The 18,452-nt window shown below is 36.5% G+C and overlaps 1 protein-coding gene across 2 annotated transcripts; it reads right to left on the reverse strand.

The window, feature by feature from the left end:
• Positions 1-730: 730 nt before the first annotated feature.
• LOC129802373 (rab GTPase-activating protein 1-like) lies at positions 731-16,156 on the reverse strand. Of its 2 annotated transcripts, XM_055848130.1 has the most exons (9): positions 16,021-16,156; positions 15,551-15,859; positions 15,139-15,330; positions 9,814-10,856; positions 8,685-9,290; positions 8,261-8,619; positions 2,630-3,194; positions 1,805-1,969; positions 731-1,748 (listed from the first exon to the last, which is right to left on the reverse strand). In XM_055848130.1, exons 2-9 carry the CDS (start codon positions 15,813-15,815, stop codon positions 1,611-1,613), a joined length of 3,333 nt encoding a protein of 1,110 aa, XP_055704105.1. In that variant the 5' UTR covers positions 15,816-15,859; positions 16,021-16,156; the 3' UTR covers positions 731-1,610. The 2 variants fall into 2 exon arrangements, with proteins under 2 accessions (XP_055704105.1, XP_055704106.1); XM_055848131.1 differs by lacking the exon at positions 15,139-15,330 and having other exon boundaries at positions 16,021-16,146.
• Between the last annotated feature and the right edge of the window lie 2,296 nt (positions 16,157-18,452).

Raw genomic sequence — 18,452 nt, forward strand, 5'->3', positions numbered from 1 at the left:
GGACGGACGGACGGACGGACGGAATACCAAATCTTTATATTTATCTTTATTTCTTTATATTTATCTTTATCTTTATTCGCAGAATAGAGCCCATAGTTGAAATTTTCTTTTTATCTTTTTATTTTACATTTTTATTCATTCTGCACAGTAAAAAATTAAAAAAAAATTTAAACTAGATAACTTGATTTATTGTGGTGCGGATATAGTTTTGCACAGCACTTTATATACAAGAATAATTATTAGGACAGTTCTAATAGACAACTTGTTCAAATGTTCCAAATGTGTCTCGGCCAAGGTCTCGGCTTAAACAGAATACCTCAAAAACTTGGATCTGTAACTGTGATAAAGTGCATTGGCTTTGTGTCTACATTCGTTGTAAGCGATGCTTCGCTGCGTGGCGTTTGCAATTACAGTAGACTCTCACTCAATCGGCTCTTTTTCAATCGGGCGACAAATTTTGTTGACAGTTTTCACGCTTAATTATGAAGCTAATTTGCTCAAATTCGCTGTAGTTCTTCCTATTTTATCGTTATTCTTTATAATTGAGCGCTTTTTGTGGAATTTACAAAGGCTTTGACGCCCAAATCTATCGATAAACCGGATGACATTTTGCCCCATATTCCCGATTGAGAGAGAATCTATTGTAATACAGACACAAAGCAGTTAGCACAGTTGCTGATTCAACCGATGAAATGCAGAAGTTCAAACGAAATAAAACAAAGTGTTCTTGTTTTTAATTCATCAGTGTATATTTTAAGTTGATAAATTCTAAATGTAGGGTTACATTATGGCATAAAAATTGGAATATCCTTTAAATATTTCATCTACCATCCACATGGTACGTAAATGCTTATGATTTTAAGTTAAATAGTTGTGTAGGAAAGTGTAAATTTTTTTTTGAAGATGACAGAAGTTGCAATCTCCGAGAGACAACAAAATTCCTAAGCACAGATCTACATTTTTTTTCACTAGCATCATTAAACTACGAGTGCGGTACAAAAATTAATAATTTTTTTCCTTTTTTTTGATACTTCTCATTTATCAATGTTTTTTATCATAAAATATCATGGTATATCGATTCCTCCCTCTCTTCACAATCCCCTCCAAACTACCATCACTCTCCAAGTTGGCAACAATTCTTCTTTCAAATCTATCACAAAAATTCTTCATATTCTTCCAAGGATTTCCCGATTCCCATGAGGATCAGAAATCCTCCATGATTGAAGGAAATCTCTGTTTTCATTTCTCCTCTCCAAAGCACACGCCACAAAAAGCATTCGAGAATTCAATTTGAATTCTCCCTGAAGCTAATTTATTTTCTCTGCACACATTTATGCCCAAAAATTGCTCAAGGATCAAAATAAAAAAAGGACTGAAAGAAAAAAGTACTGCAGGACATTCTATTTATCCCCACAAATCTCCCGTTTCGTCTTTGGTCTGGCAATTCTATTTCTTCTTTTTTTTCCCCAGGGAGAAATTTGATGTTTGTGATTTTTTTTCTTTATCTCTGTTTATGGATGTAAGACTAAAAAGTTTTCAAAGATTCTCTCTCTTTTTGCATTTAAAAATCACGTAAACGACATACTCCTCGTCATGGAAGAATCTTGCTGTTATTTCACATCACAACTCACTGACGCTTCCGTGGACTTTGATTCTGTCGACGTATGCTTTGGCGACAGTTCCACACTCTTTCTCAGGCTACTTCGCTGAGTTGTCTTCAAATTTGGCGCACTCTCGCGCGTCTTTAGCTGCAAACGCAAAGAAATGTCAGAAAAAACAAAAATAGTTTAGCCGAGACTCCTACCGGCGGGTGTGTGTCTGGACTAGTGTAAGATTGAAAATTTGGCAAATTGTTGCGCGTGGAAACCTTCTCTTGGATGGAATTGAGAGTTTTCGACAACCACGGTTGCCAGCTGCTCCGATTTGACTGAATCTCCGTGAGAGTTGTGTTCAACTGATGCTTCAGATCCTGCAGAAAAATTTTGGTCATTTTCTCCATGACTTTTTTTTTCAAATCAATTCCCGGACGATAAATTACACATAGGTTCATAACCGGTTCACAACCGATTTGAACCGATTTATAAATCACTCAAAACATTGCGCAAAATACACCTCAGAAGTAATATAATTTAATTTCGATTAAAAATTGATTATCGGTTATGAACCGGTTCATAACCTATTGGAACCGGTTCAGATTTATAGGAAATTCCTAGACCTTTCCAAGGAGCCTAAAATGATACCACTCGGATGGAAAATACGTTCTCTAGAGCCTTTCAAACCTTTGATCTTGAAAAACTGTTACTGGGAGTGATTCAACGGGATTTCCGTACAAGGGCGAAATGTCCGCATGGAAAACCTTTAAAAAAAACCATTAAAAAAGGTTTTGGAGGGGAAGGAGAGCGGTGAGGGAAATGAGGGGCATGTTAACGATCCTTGCGTCGACTTATGAGGGGGTCCCTAGAAGGTCCCAAGTCGCTATCTCTAATCGTTTGGGCTCTAGAGCTGGCGATAACCAGACGGACAGACGGACAAACACCGTGACGCAATTTCTCGGAAATCTTCTGAAACACGAAGATTCGTTGAGAAAAGTGATCACCGTGGACTGAAAAAACGGACAAAACGCACTTACCTGATTTTTGCACTCTGCTTCCACTTGAGCCAATTTGGCTTGAGCCAGCTCAAGCTCCAGCTCACGTACCCTCTGCAGTGCCACATTCAGTGGATCTAGAGGTCCCAGAGGCATGTCTGGCACCTTCCCTGACATCCCCAGTACCTTTCGGATGGGCGAATTGGGCTGCGGGGCAGTAACTTGTCCTGAACACACTACACAATCCGCCATCTCGCGCGTCATATCCTCTAGCCGATCACTGAGCCGCGTGATCTGCTGCTCTTGCCTCTGAATGATCTGCTTGTAGTCCAACACAATACCCGCATTGACTTTCGCCTGCTCTGTGAGCTGCGTGATCTTCTCCTGCATCTGCACAATTTCATTTTGCAACTTCTTACGTTCATCGTGGAAACGCATCTCGTACTGCCTCGTTTCCTGTTCCTCACGCTCCGTCAGCTCCTTCTGAGCCACAAATTCCTCCTCATAATGCTTCAGACGCTTCACTTTGCGCTCACAGGCCATCTTCATCAACTTCTTGGCCTGATTCTCCGTGCGACACTTTTTCGGAAGAGTCACTCGGAAGTATCTAAATAGCGCCATTTGAAAATCTTTGGTTAGTTTGCGAAAGTTTGAGGTTATGATTTAAAAAACGGTTCAAGCTTTTACAAAGGAAAGTACAGTAGACTCTCGGTCAATCGGTTCTTTTTCAATTGGGCGAAAAATTTCGTTGAAACTTTTCACGGTTAATTATTAAGCTAATTCGCTCAAATTCTTTGTAGTTCTTCCTATTTTATCGTGATTCTTTATAATTGAGCGCTTTTTGTGGAATTTACAAAGGCTTTGACGCCCAAATCTATCGATAAACCGGATGACATTTTGCCCTAAATGCCCAATTGAGAGAGTTTACTGTGTCTAAGGATGTTTGGGATCTCAAATGGCTTATCCAGAGAAAAAGTCCAGCTAATGTTCATTTTAATTCATTTTTCTCTTTCACATAACCTCAAAATCGTGAAAGTTTTACGAATTTTTCTTCAATAATAATTGTATGTGTACAGATATCTGTCAAACAGAACACGTGACACTCAAATAATTCATTATTATCCAGAGTGGAGACAGGAAAAATTCCTGCTTCCATCTGTGCTGACCGGAAAAATGCTGTTGTTTTCAGCTAACTGTGCTCGCTTTATTGATTATTGGGATCATGGGGGATTTTTTTTTAATAATAGGCTCAAGAGCATGTCTATCTGGCCAAATCCCCCTAGAAATCTTTTACTTTCTAAAAAAAATTCTGCAACTAATAAGATTGTAAGCTTTTAAGGTTAGGTTCAACACAACCTCACTTTTTGTAATAACTAATAATAATAATGGTGGCACAACGTTCCATAGAGGAACTAGGCCTTGCCACAAGGGGAGCTCGGGACATCCATTATTATTTTCTCTTATACAGGTATGGGGTTTTCAGTCCCATGCCCCGTGGAATCAAGTGCAGTCACTGGATGCAATTCGAACCTCTTTAACGCCAGAAAAATTCCTGGTGACCAAAAGGGGATTCGAACCCGGGACACTTGCATCATAGGGCGGGTGCTCTACCACTAGACCCATTGAGTTATTTTTGTAACAACCTCTCAGCCAAAATTGGGAACAAATCAGGAAGTGTAAAAGCTTTAATGGCTCAAACAAACTTGCAAATGAACGACGACCTTCTAATGACGATGTTTTGTCTCGTTCATGCTCACATAATTCATATAGCTTTATTTCTTTCACCCGGCCACTGGTTCTCGAAACCTCACACACATAAACCTACAAAGGAAATCTTCCAGAGGATTTCTTCTGAAAGTGTGGTGAATTTCACAAAATTTCACCACTTTTATTTCCAGTGAATTTCCATTGGATTTGGCGCCTTTCCAGTACATTTCCAATGAATTTAGCGCGATTCCAATATATTTCCAGTAAATTTGGCACGTATCCAGCGAATTTCCGAGGAATTTCCATGACACTTTCCAAAATGTTTCTAGTGTGAAATAATTCATTAAATTGATTTTTTGGTTATAAATGCTTATTTAATTGATTATGCTCACTCCTGCGCAAAATAAAATGGATAAGTCATTCAAATTTCAAATTATCCACTTTAAGCATACGCCAAGTGCTGAAAATTAGAGGTTCTAGCTTCTAGCTCAATTTTGTCTAACTGGTTGTAAAATTTTATTAAGTAATAGAGGTAACTCAGAAATTAAAATAAATGAAGGTAAAATTAGAATTTCAATGTTTTTTTAATCCAATCCGAATTAGCGGATAGCGTCAAAATTCATCAAAATTCAAACTCATTTTTCCAAGATCCCTGGAAGAGTTGCTCGACCACAAACACGGTGCGACAAAATTTACCTTTTTGTGGGTGTCTTTGACGAGAGTGCCAAAACTTGTTAGAGGGTCATTTAAGGACCTCAAATCTGCAATCCGTTTGTCCGGGTCACCTCTAGATTTTTTTGAAAAAGCATATTTAGTTTTTTGATGTTTTATAAAATTCAAAAATTCATATCTCCGGTTCTAATTATCCGGTGGTAGTCACATACAACTAAACTGACGCGTAATTTCATCCTCTATAACTCTTTTGAACATATCAAGCATCTACGATGAAAAGGAAGTATATTTTTTAAAGATTTTTTGAAAAAGGGCACCTAAAATGGTGCATTTTTCTGTGTTTTTTCCATCTTCTAGTAATTTTCCCACATTAATAGAGCATTTTATATGTCAAATAACTATGCCTAAAAGTTAGAGAATTTAATATTCTTTCATATCTTTTTGGTTTAAATTTTCTATCCTAATTCGTTTATTCACAATAATTTATTGAAAATAAAATGCATTATTATAAAAATAAAATCTTATTATATATAATTATTTGGTATCTTTGTCTAACCTACTGAAGAGCATTCTCTTTTGCACTCTCACTTACACATTTCATATAAAAAGAGGCGAAATGAAAAAAAGAGACGTATATAGAAATAAAGAGAGAAGAATAGTTTTTTGGCACTCATAACAGCTATTCTTCTCTCTCTATTTCTAAATACGTCTCTTTTCTTTCATTTCGCCTCTTTTTATATGAAATGTGTAAGTGAGAGTGCAAAAGAGAATGCTCTTCAGTAGGTTAGACAAAGATACTAATATAATTATATATAATAAGAGATTTTAATGCACTTTATTTTCAATAAATTATTGTGAATAAACGAATTAAGATAGAAAATTCAAACTAAAAGGATATGACAGAATATTAAATTTACTCACTTTTAGGCATAGGTATTTGACATATAAAATGCTCTATTAAAGTGGGAAAATTACTAGAAGATGGAAAAAACACAGAAAAATGCACCATTTTAGGTGCCCTTTTTCAAAAAATCTTTAAAAAATATACTTGATTTTCATCGTAGATGCTTGATATGTTCACAAGAGTTATAGAGGATGAAATTACGCGTCAGTTTAGCTTTATGTGACTACCACCGGATAATTAGAACCGGAGATATGAATTTTTGAATTTTATAAAACATCAAAAAACTAAATATGCTTTTTCAAAAAAATCTAGAGGTGACCCGGACAAACGGATTGCAGATTTGAGGTCCTTAAATGACCCTCTAACAAGTTTTGGCACTCTCGTCAAAGACACCCACAACGTGTCGCACAGTGAAATTTATTGGTTCTGTCTTCCCAGATAGGCCAGGAATTAATCTTTCTCTCTCTTTTATCACCAGGTAATCCAAACCCTCTTACAAGTCAATGTGGGCACAAGCTATAACATTCTGCTCTGCCACGCTATCTCTTTTAAGATTTGTGCGCCTATATTTTTTGTGATTAAATACATTTTTATAGGTATCAGTGAAAATTTATTACAGTAGACTCTCGCTAATTCGGCTCTTTTAAGATCGGGCTACTTTATAATTCGGGCGGCAGTTAAATTCGAAAAAAGTTTGTTGACATTTTTCAAGTTCGATTATGATTATCAAATGAAGCAAATATGCTCAAATTTGTCATGATTTGTCTTCGCTTTGATGTGATTTTGCCTTATTAAGAGGTTTTCATGAAATTTATAATACCAATGAGCATATAAACTCAATATGAGTATCCCAGCAAAACTTCGTTCTGCAATTCCGCAATTTTTCTTCTTCTTCCTTTTTTAACGGGCATCATTTAAAAACCGCACTAGCGATCGGAACGGCAAATAACCAAAGCTATCAAAATTTGTCTCGAATAAGCAAAGTCTCACACCCGTTACCTAATGGCTGCTTCAGAGACGGTTATTTCAAATTTATACATTTTATTGGAAAAATTGACGAAAATATACTTAATGAAATGAAAAGAATATTTTTTTCATAAATAATAAATAATTTTAAAGGCCTCAGCTGAAAATCACATCGTAAAATTTTTTTTTGTTCTCAAGAAAATTCTTGTACAATTTATCAAAAAAATGCAGAATTTTCGGTCGGGAGTCTGTTTAATACTGCTATTTAATCCTTCTCTATAGACAGCATACCCTCCCAGATTTATTATATAAAATATATCATGAAAATCGTGATTATAAATTCTACCAAGTTGATAAATAATTTCAGAAAAAATATTCCAAGTCCATTTTGACAGAACGACATCTTGAGGAAAGTGCCGAAAATTCATAAAATTTGCTGTAGAAATTCTGCAGAAAATTCTGCAGAATTTTCATACAACGATCGGATCCACCCTTAGAACAAAATTCTGCAGAAATTCTGCAGAATTTTCGGCAGTTATATTTTCAAATCTGACGAATTTCTGCAGAATTCTGCAGAATTTGCCGGGTGGGATGCAGATGAACAAAAATTCGTTGCATTTCAATTTGCTGTCCGAATTTCTCTCTAAATCAGTTGCCGTTTCGGTCCCAAATACCCGAATTTGGGAGAGTCTAATGTACGTAAACATCTTCCGGAAGCTCCAAAGAGTGGCTTTGATTCCAAAATTTTTGTACCTTCTCGTGCAATATGAATGTTGAGTTACCTTAATATCACACTTTCCATGAAAAAAATATTTCTGAGTTGGTATTTTAATATAAAATCAATTAGATCACTGAAAGAACTCCGATTGCAAAATCAAAACAAGCGAGAGTGAGGTTATGTTGCACTGTCCCAAAAAGTGTCACAATAACGAGTCGACAATGCGAGAAGAGCCGACACTCATTTCATCTCATCATTTGAATCTAACGATACTAGAGATTCGATAGTGTCGAATCGATACTAGCGAGAGCCAAAGTTATCATTTCACCCCAGTCTTATTCGACGAGGAACCCACAACTACACACACAAATTTATATCCAATATTTGTAGATGTGAATTCACCATTGCCTTCCATTGGAATTTTCCAGTTGGAGAAATGTCATTTTGAGGGAAAGACAGTGAGAATTCTATTTTTTCGTAAAATAAATATTAAAAAAGTGAGTCGGAACTGTTCTTTCCCTTCCAAAAAGTGTTGTGACTTTAAAATGATTTAGATAGATGAGAAAGAACAAGAGAAAACTTGAATTTTTGAGGTGAGACTGATGCAAATGCATTTGTATGTAGCTCGAATGCCGTCGTTCAAAGAACAGTCGTTCATTTGCAAGTTGATTTGGGCCTTAAGAGACCTTGCGTTTAAATGTCTTACCTGAGAACCCCTTCAAAGTCCAGCTGTCGAAGATCTTGCTCGTAGACTGAGAGCAGCGTCATGGCCACCTGAAAGAGAATTGGCATCCCATCCAGGAGGAAAACATCGAGAATGTGGTAGACAAAGTAGAGCGGGAAGCGAGCTGTGAAGAGTGTAAGAAACCACTGACTGGCAAACATGTGAGTCTCAACGCCAATCTGCGCAAAGTGCTCATAGAGCCTTGGCAGTTGATCCTTCATGAGTCGATTCAGCTGATAGAACTTCAGATAGAGACTCTCGAAGCCCTGTTTGTACAAATCCCTCAGCCCATAGTCATACATCAGGGCAACGAGGACACTGAAAGCCTCCTCCTCAGGCATCTTCCGGAAAAAAAAATCACCAATAAGGAAATCTAACCTCACAATTTTACCAACTGAAAACTCACATGCAACAACAAACTGGCTGCTATGAAACTTAAGCCTTGGCAGTAGCCAACTTCGGCATCGTAGACTGCATAAGCCTTGGACACTTTGTAGAGAGCATCCTGGCCAAAACCTCCGGAATCCTGGAAGAATCTGTGTGCTGGAAATGTCCTGTGGATGTCCCGCTGAATCATTGCCTCACACTTTGTCTCCATGGTTATCAGAAGCCGATACTTCTCCGTCAACTCTGTGGAATTCTCCACTCTTGCCAACTTCTGCCACAGAGTTCCGCGCAGAGCTTCCGGAATACCCAATCTCACAAGAGGCGCCAGCATCTTGGGCCTCTTGCTGTCCAAACGCTCAAATTCCTGCAAAATGGGCTTCCACTCATCCAGAATGTCCTTCGAGCACTCTTTGGACACCTCCCCAGTACCACTCAGCAGGGGTTCATCCCCGTCTGAGCTGTAGTCCGTGGGACTGTCTTCCTGCTCAAAGGACACAGCACTCGTGGAGCGCACCATCTTGGACAGATTGTTTATGCTGAAGCGCAGAATTGATGGCTGAGTATTGGTCTCTGCAATCTCCTCAGAACGATCAATCGATGCTACTACCCAGTTCCCTTCGACATTCTGGAGAGCATGCAAAAAGAACAATTTATTGATCTACCTGAAATTGAGGTTATATTCAAGATACTTCAAGCGTCTGCTTCACTTCCGTTACTTGGTAAAATTTTAAAATTACAGGGTTTCGGATGTGAGTTCTGTATTGTTATTTTTCGCCACTACCTTTCCGTATCGTGATTTGGTACGGAGATGTTAGCCTGTTACCTTCCTTAGATGTAGTATCCATTACCGCAACTGCTGGCAACAGACTTGTCTCCCAACTGTGATTTGTAATCACAAAGGGGTATTATTAATATTACAGGGTTTCGGATGTGAGTCCTTTGGTACGGAGAGGCTAGGCTGTTGCCTTCCTTAGATGTAGTAACCACGTGCCAGGCTTCTTCATTAGTTCTCTATACTACCATCAATAGTTGATAGGGCAGACATTTGAATGATTTATCATCGGTGCTAATAACACACGATCTTTCACTTACCCGCAAAATATAAAAAGTAAAATGAGATACAATTAATCATAGATGGAGCCACTAACCTTCTTGAGTTGCAAGTAGTACCGCATCACCAAATTGGACTTTTTATTGAGCCAATTCTCAATGAATCTCAACTCGCTCTGCGGCTGAATAACCACAGAGGTCTCAATGACGAACCTCACAGGTTCCTGGATACCCTTAATCACCAAATCAACCGCCACAGTCACATCCATGCGCTGTGACTCGAGATTCAGTTGCTCAAGCGCCTTATCATTAGCCTTCCATTCAGCTGTGATTTGGTACGTTGGAACAGCTTGAGGCGGAGGATTCTCAAGTTTAACATATTCCATGGATACCATATCCAGGAGTTGCATGTCTGCTTGCCTCATAACTTTCCCTGGCGTCAACAGAACCCCAAAACATCGCTCAATCATGAGCGTCGGCAGTGTTGCCGACGGGGTCTGCTTCACAGTGATGTGAACCTCTTTGTCAGTATTGCAACGCAACTTGAACCCTCCTCGATCCCTAGGAACACTGTACGTATTCTTGGGCATCTTCTCTCGAATTTCCAGTGACACAATGAACTCATATTCAGCAGAATTGAGAACATTGGCAGATAAATCGCTCACAATAGAGCCCACCATTGCGCTATTGTCCACCGTTGACGTGACACTTCCGGTCAAGCTGGCCGGAAATCGCTCAAAAGCCTTGGCAAAGCACGAACTCACCTGATTCACGGCCTCAGGAATGTGACACCTGAACACATGGCAGTGAAACACAGCAGATTCCTGTGAATCCCCATGAGACCACGTGAAGGCAAAACAAGCCTGATCCGGAGTATTTGCCGGACCCCTGGCATAAAACAGAATCCGGTGGACCTCATAGTGAGCCACAGTGGCATTTGTAGAGGCATCGTGGAGCACCACAAAGCCTTCAGAGCACGTTGGAATGCTCACAGATACCTTGAGACCAACACAATTGGATATACTGTTGACTTCAGTCATATTTCGATGGATTTCTGCCTCGGATTTCGGGGCATTGATAAGGGTGGCACCCAAATATGTCACTCCTGAGAAGATTGTGCAATCTTGATCGATTTCAGACACTGAAAAAGGAAGGCAATAATCATCCATCCATTTCGAACAAAAATGAGCCCTTCTTATTTCTTAGGGTGATCTTAGATTTAGTACTAAAATTAGTTTTAGCACAATATAACTCTGAAATCACTAATGCGAATTTTTAAAAGTAATCAGAAACTTTAATTTTACCGAAAATAATATATGAAAAGAAATACCATGAAGCTTTGTACTAAATTTAGTACATTAAGAAAATAAGGAGAGAGGACGTGACTATATAAAACGAAGTAGTGAATCCTCGACATTAAGCATGGGAGTACGCTAGCGTGATTCTACTATAAAGAAAGCCTGAGAAAACTACAAATTAAAATTAGTACTAGTATAGTAAGTAGCAATAGTAGTACTAGTAGTATTAGTACTGGTACTACTATTGTTACTAACACTTGTTCTAAAATATCCAATACTTTTTTTTAAAAAAAGCTTGTAGCATGAATTTCCAATAGTAGCCATTAAATTTGTAATACATTGAACTGCGGATAAGTCCATATTACGAAGAAATACTTTTTATTTAATTTATTTGACCGATTTAGTTGCTTTTAGGTACTAAAAGACTAAAACCTGTAATTAATACCCGCTTTAATTATTTATCTAAACAGTTAAATAATAACTTATTCGAACAATGCGTAAGTGTTAAAAATTTTCAAGGTTACGAGTTTGGATTTTTATTACGTTTTTGTAATATAATAACTATCGCTGTACTTTCATTCAAACTTTCACTCAGAACTGCAATTCGAAATTTATTGCTGTTAATGAACATTAAATTACTGATCTTACTTTAATCAAAAATCAGAATATGAAACTTGAAAGTAGACTGCAATGCTAATTTGTTAGTACTAAAATAACCAAAATCGTAAGTGTGTACCAGTTTAAAAAAAAACAATATTTTATTTTAGGAAATAAAAATTACGAACAAGAATGCTTTCTTCGAACAGAATAAAAAAGTATTTTAATTCTAATATACTTAAAGGAGTTTTAAAACGGAGTGTACTAAAATTGAGCATACTTCAGTTTTATAGAATTTTAGTTATAATTTTCTGTCTTGTACACATTAGTGAGATGTTAATTCTGACACTGAAATATTGATAAGATAATCAGATATTGATCAACAAAAATGTTTGGATTTGGATTAAAATAGGCAGAAGGCTAACTACTTAAAATTTAGTTCGCCTGAAAATGTTGAAAATTTATCATTACGTGATGGTGTAATTATTTAATGAAAGGGAATTTAAACTAAAGAAATAAGCATATTCAAAGAGTACTAAAAGTCCACTAAGTTCTAAATTATAAGTAATTTACAATTTGGAAATCAAATCTAGTTAATGCAAACTCGAACTCTTATACAAAGTATAGAAAATATTAAATATTATCTTCTGTAATAATAAATACTAATAAATACCTGTACTCAAATTTTGAGAACAGGTACTTGAGTATTTATTTCTTCTTCAATTAGTGAATTCTGCACGATAACAATAGCAAATCAAAATCAGTCAAAAAATGGGAATGCGAGTACTAAAAAACCTAAAAAAAATTCATAGACACTTTGGATGTGCAAAAACATTTCTGTTGGCTTACGTTAACTGTTAACATTTGAGTATAAAAAAAAATAATTTTTGATATTTTGTCCTTCAATATTCCGAAATAGTCAAATAGAAATCTCAGAACTTTGCTTATTTTAGTTTTTAGTACTTCACAGGGGTTTTCCTTTAGCTCTTCTTCTTGTACGTTTACAGCTCAGTAAATTTTCTCTTATTTTTATAAAAAAAAATTCATTATTTCGTTGTATTATAAATGTCATGGAGATTTTTAAGTACACGGCAGATGAGATACAAAATGACATTAAATTACTGACGGTAACTGTCTCTTTCCTTCTTAAACCATCTCTGTGCTTTCAATGAATTTAATCCCAATATCACGCATTGTCATTGTAAATAAAATAAAAAATATTATTTAATCCGTGAAACATATTTTAATTAAGGTACGGCTTAATAATGGAAACACAATTGGAAGTTTAGAACAATTTAGTACAGAAGACAGACTTTTAGTACATTTTTATCACAGAAGACAAATAGTGCATTAATTTTTATAGTTATGTCTAGTATATTTTAGTACACACTGGCTTAGACAATGTGAATAAAGCAGGTTTCACAAACTTACAATTTACGCTGATGGCTAAACTTTTCTAATTTCTTTTCATGCAAATTTTTCTGTGAAAATCGTGACTTAAGACTGAATTATTAAGGGCAAATGGAGAACTAGGTATTCAAAAACCAATTAAATTGTTTGTTATTTAAGATTTCGGAATCTTCAGGAACTGGTTTAAACCTTCAGTCTGAAACCAATATAATGGTCCCATTCCGAAAAGGAATGAAAAAAACTTAGTACGCCACTGGCACTATTCCCAAGTGCTTCTACGTAATTGATTTATTGGTGCTTGTGAAGATTGTTTAGTTGTTAGGGAACACGACGAGGTCTAGACAAAACAGAAAAGAAAAACACAAGGAAACGTCGATAATGCAGAAGCATTTGAGAACAGTAAAGTGCTAAAATAAATGTTCAGGAGAAAGATTTCTCTTTTTCATGTTTTTTTTTAGTACTGTACTGTTCTCAAATGCTTCTGTATTATCGACTTTTCTTTGTGTTGGTTCTCTTGGTTCCCGGCGCGACTGTTTTGTCTAATCCTCGTCGTGTTCTAAATTTATTAAATAGTCGTAACAGAAACTTGAGAACAGCAAAGTGCTAAAAAAAATGTCAATGAGCAAATTTCGAATTTTTATGTTCTTTTATAGTAATCAGAACTTGTTTTTTAGAACTTTACTGCTCTCAAGTGTTTCTGCCTTATCGTGTTGGTTCCTGTCTCAACTGTTTCCTCGAGTCTTCGCCGTGTACATAAATCACCAAACCGTCGGTCGTGACAGGAACCAATACAAAGAAAAGTCGATTATTTAGAAATACTTGGGAACAGTAAAGTGTTTCTGCATTATCGACTTTTCTCTGTCTTGATTCTTGTCTCGGCTGTTTTTCTCAGCCTGTTTTTTCTTAGCCGTTAAGTACTAAAACGACCAAATAGTTGTGACAGAAACCAAAACAGAAAAATCGATAATGCAGGAACACTTGAGAACAGTTAAATACTAAAAAAAATGTTCATGAGAAAGATTTCTCCTTTTCATGTTTTTTAAGCACTTTACTGTTCTCAAATGCTTCTGCATTATCGACTTTTCTTTGTGTTGGTTCTCTTGGTTCAAATAGTCGTAACAGAAACTTGAGAACAGCAAAGTGCTAAAAAAAGGTCCATGAGCAAATTTACTATTTTCATGTTCTTTTATAGCACTTAGAACTTGTTTTTTAGCACTTTACTCTTCTCAAGTGCTTTTGCCTTCTCGACTTTTCTTCGTTTTGGCTCCTGTCTCGACTGTTTCCTCGAGTCGATTATGTAAAAATACTTGGGAACACTAAAGTGTTTCTGCATTAATAACTTTTCTTTCTATTGATTCCTGTCTCGGCTGTTTTTCTCAGCCTTCGTCGAGTACTAAAACGACCAAATAATCGTGACAGGAATCAACACAAAGAAAGGCCGATAATGCAGGAACACTTGAGAACAGTAAAGTACTAAAAGATTGTTCATGAGAAAGGTTTTTGCTTTTAATGTTTTTTTTAGCACTTGACTGTTCTTAAATGCTTCTGCATTATCGACTTTTCTTTGTGTTGTTTCCTATCTCGACTGTTTTCCTAGTTCCCGCCTTGTACTAAAATCATCACACATGTTCACTTTTCATTGAAATAGCACGATAAACCAAAGTCTCTAGACTTCATCCTCCAGGTCTGTAACTTTACAATCAGATAAGAACTTCAAAATTTAGAAAATTCCTCACGTGATTTGGGAGAATTTAGTTCAAAATCGTTGTGAATTTTCTTTGCACAAAGCAAACAAAAATAGACCAAGTATTATCATTTTCGTCTATCAACCAATACTTTCTCAATTATGGCACATTATTCGTAAAATGTTTGTAAATATTTAATTGCTTATATTAATATTAATGTTATCATCGCAGATGAGTTTTTTTATGACTCATTTTCTGTACCGTAATCTCTAAGTAAATTCTCAAGCTCTGTAAATTTTTGGCTCTTTTGGGTATTCAATTAGAACGTCAGAGATCAATCTGATACTTTTGGCAAAAATGGGGGGATGGAGAAAAGAGTTTGGGAAGCCCCAAGAGACCAAGGGAGAAGCATTTGAAAATAAGAGTGACTCACTGTCTTCTTCCGTGTCGTTCTGCTCGGGTTTCATGTCGTCCTGCTTCTCGGCCGTTGGACTCAAATCGAGACAGTCGTAGAAAATCGATTGGCCCACTTTGTTCACCTCCGGCGAGGGCAAAATCTGTGCCACTGCCTCAGAGGCCTCCCTGACAGCGGAAGTCGAGGGCCGCGGTGCCCGGACTGCTGCAACTATATTGAAACAGTCCATCAGGGGCGAGGATTTTCGCATCAGGGAATTTTTGGGCTTTTTTCTCAGCCAGAAACTCAAGCGAAAGGAGGTTTATTTCCAACAATAAAAAAGCTGTCAATTAATCCCGTTTTCTTTTTTCTCCAAAATGACATAATCACTGATAAAAATTTGACGGCTAATTGCAACCGAGATTTTTATGGCAAAAAAAAGTTTGTTTACCTTCTGTTCCTTCTGCCTTCTCGTCGGGCTTCTTGGAATCTTCCAGCTCATGGATGACTTCCGTGAGATTCTTTTCGAGATCCTGCATGTCACCATTGTTGGCGATATTGAGAGTTGGGGATGAGGCAATTTGGCCAGCAGCTGATGCTGCCTCCGGAGATCGAGCCCCAAGTGGAGACAACATGCCTTCCGGAACAATTTCGTACTCTCCACTTGTGGTCACTGAATCCGACGACTTGATGCTCACAGTGTCTGGCTCCATCATCTTCAACACCAAAAGCACAGCACAGCACCTCGCTGGGCGTGTGTCTGCCCCCGGAAGCACCCCCGCAGACCAAGGAAGACCCGAAAAGAAAGAAAATTCGTCACTGGGAGGCTCAGCAAAATCGATCGAAGAGTCAGGAGGAGAAAACACGCCCCAACTCCGGGGAAAATAGTCAAAAACAGTGGGAAAGTGCAAGAGATGCTACCTTGAGTGGCTTTAAGTGATTTCACGCACGATTAACTGAGTTTTTTGGGGCAAAAAGTTGTCAAGAACTTTTAAAAACACATTTCACAAAAACAGGGGGGACTCAACCATACTGAAGTTGTTACTTTGAATCTGACAGCTCTTGCAAAATTTCAAAATGACCGTTATTACACCATGAAATTATCAGAACAAAATTCAGGAAAAGGCCTATTCAAATGAATAAAATAAATGATTGAAATCATTGAAATGGTTAAATTCGAGAGCTAGACGATATCAAGGGCCGATAAATATGGAATTGCTATAGGGTAGAGTCAGCCCTTTTGGCCATGTAAGCACTTTTGGCCATACAGTAGACTCTCGCAAATTCGGCTCTTTTAACACTTGGAAGGACCCTAGTGGCAGCCGCTGCCAATTTAATTTTCAATTTTATTCTTTATAGTGAAGAATATATTATTTCGCCTGGAGACCCGATTGAATGCGTGCAGAATTTATCTGGCTATTTTTTCGTTATAAAATTTTTAATAAAAATTAAATATTAATGTAAATATATTGCAAAAACAAAAAACTGCACTCGGAAGGACCAAGTGGCAGTAGCTGCCATATGCATTTTATATGGCAGTTTGACGTTCTGCAGATGTAATTTTCTTGATTGTTAGTGTATAAAAGCCTTAAAAGAACAAATTGAAAGTGTTTTTGCAAATTATTGAGAAGAATTACGGGAAATATTGAATTGGGAAATATGTATGAAATATGAATAATTATGGGAATTATTCAATTTTTCTCTTATTTACCAAAGCTCAAAATCCATTTTGTTAAGCGAAGTTAATGGAAAATAGTTAATAGTATTAACTATTGTTCATATGTAGAATTTTTGCTTTGAAAAATAAGAGAAAAATTGAAATATTCAAAGGCTGCCGCATTCAAAGGCAGACCACTTTCCCTGACGCCATGATTCTGATAAAAATGAAAACATCGAATGGTTAAAAATTTTTAGATACAGTACCCAAGGAGGTGAAATTTCTGATTCAGACACCAGAAAAGAACTGACTGAGGCTCCGAATGTTAAAATATATGTAAAAATATTAAAATATTATATAAAATCCGATAAGTGGCAGCGGCTGCCACTTGGTCCTTCCGTGACACTTTTAGTTAGGGTTCTTCGAAGTGTTAAGATCGGGGTACTTTTTAATTCGGGCAGCGGTTACATTTGAAAAAAGTTTGTTGTCATTTTTCAAGTTTGATTATGATTATCAAAATGAATCAAATATGCTCAAATTTGGCATGGTTTGTCTTAGTTTTGATGTGATTTTACATTATTGAGGGATTTTCATGCAATTTACGATATAATGAGTGTATAAACTCAATATCTATATGCACATGAATAAAAAATCGTTGCATTTCAAAAAGTTTATCACCCGAATTTCTGTTTAATTCGGCTGACATTTCGGTCCCATATGCCCGAATTTGAGAGAGTCTACTGTACCTAAACTAAAATCACATGAGTCTATTTAGAACAAAAAATGGGTCTTATTTCGTGATCTCTAATTTAACAAATCAGAAAACCATATTTGATTTTGTATCGACTTGATTAATTATAAGTTGTTGAAAGAAATCCTCGACAAGGTAAACAATCACTGAAAAAAAAACATGGGATTCTTAAGAAACTTGTTAATGTTAGCAAAAATTGTTTTGCATTATTTCATATTTTTGATGAAAATATTTGATGTTATTCAATGAAAGTCCATTTCATAATTTAATAAATTTTACTGTGATATCATCCTTAATAAGACTTACTAACAAATTTAATGAAAATCGGATGTAGCTAAAAGAGCTTACTTTTTTCGGCTGTGTAAGTGAAAAAAAATGCTCTAAAAGAGCTGATAACCAATAAGGAAACTTAAAAAATGGTCAAAATACAGAAAATCCTAAAAGTACTAATGTTTTGGTTGATTTTTTGGAACGATACCAACGAGCTACGCACAATATCCGATAGAATCAAATAAATTGAAAGTGGTGTTAAAAAATTCACCAACTGCGTACCAGAGTTTGAGAACATCAAAAATAATCTTCAAGATATGAATTCAAATTTTTTTTCTTGAATTTGAATTTGAATTGAATTGAATTTTATTGTTATCTCTTAATCTGGTGTAAAATTTAACAAGTATTTGAGGTACTCCCGAGGAAAAAGAGGCCAGACCAAAAATAGAGAGAATGAATTGAAATGCCTAGCTGTTTATCTGCGTGGCAATTGCTCTACAACCACATATCACAAAGAGACTACACTTAAACACCACCAACAAGGAAGGAAATGATTGAAATTGTGAAAAAAGAAAGGGATTATAACAGTTTCTTTCAATAATTGTGTCAGACTTAAATTGCCGGGACCACGGGACCATATCACTCTCCATAGAAATGTATTTATTGGATGTGACC

The sequence above is a fragment of the Phlebotomus papatasi genome, chromosome 2, assembly GCF_024763615.1.
Source record: "Phlebotomus papatasi isolate M1 chromosome 2, Ppap_2.1, whole genome shotgun sequence".
NCBI lineage: Eukaryota > Metazoa > Arthropoda > Insecta > Diptera > Psychodidae > Phlebotomus > Phlebotomus papatasi.

Coding starts and splice junctions, on each gene's coding strand:
- LOC129802373 (XM_055848130.1), bottom strand. CDS start 15,815: ATGATGGAGCCAGACACTGTGAGCATCAAGTCGTCGGATTCAGTGACC. Junction 8,620..8,684: donor CAGCCAGTTTGTTGTTGCAT/GTGAGTTTTCAG, acceptor TTTTTCCGGAAG/ATGCCTGAGGAGGAGGCTTT. Junction 1,970..2,629: donor AAGCAGAGTGCAAAAATCAG/GTAAGTGCGTTT, acceptor ATTTTTCTGCAG/GATCTGAAGCATCAGTTGAA.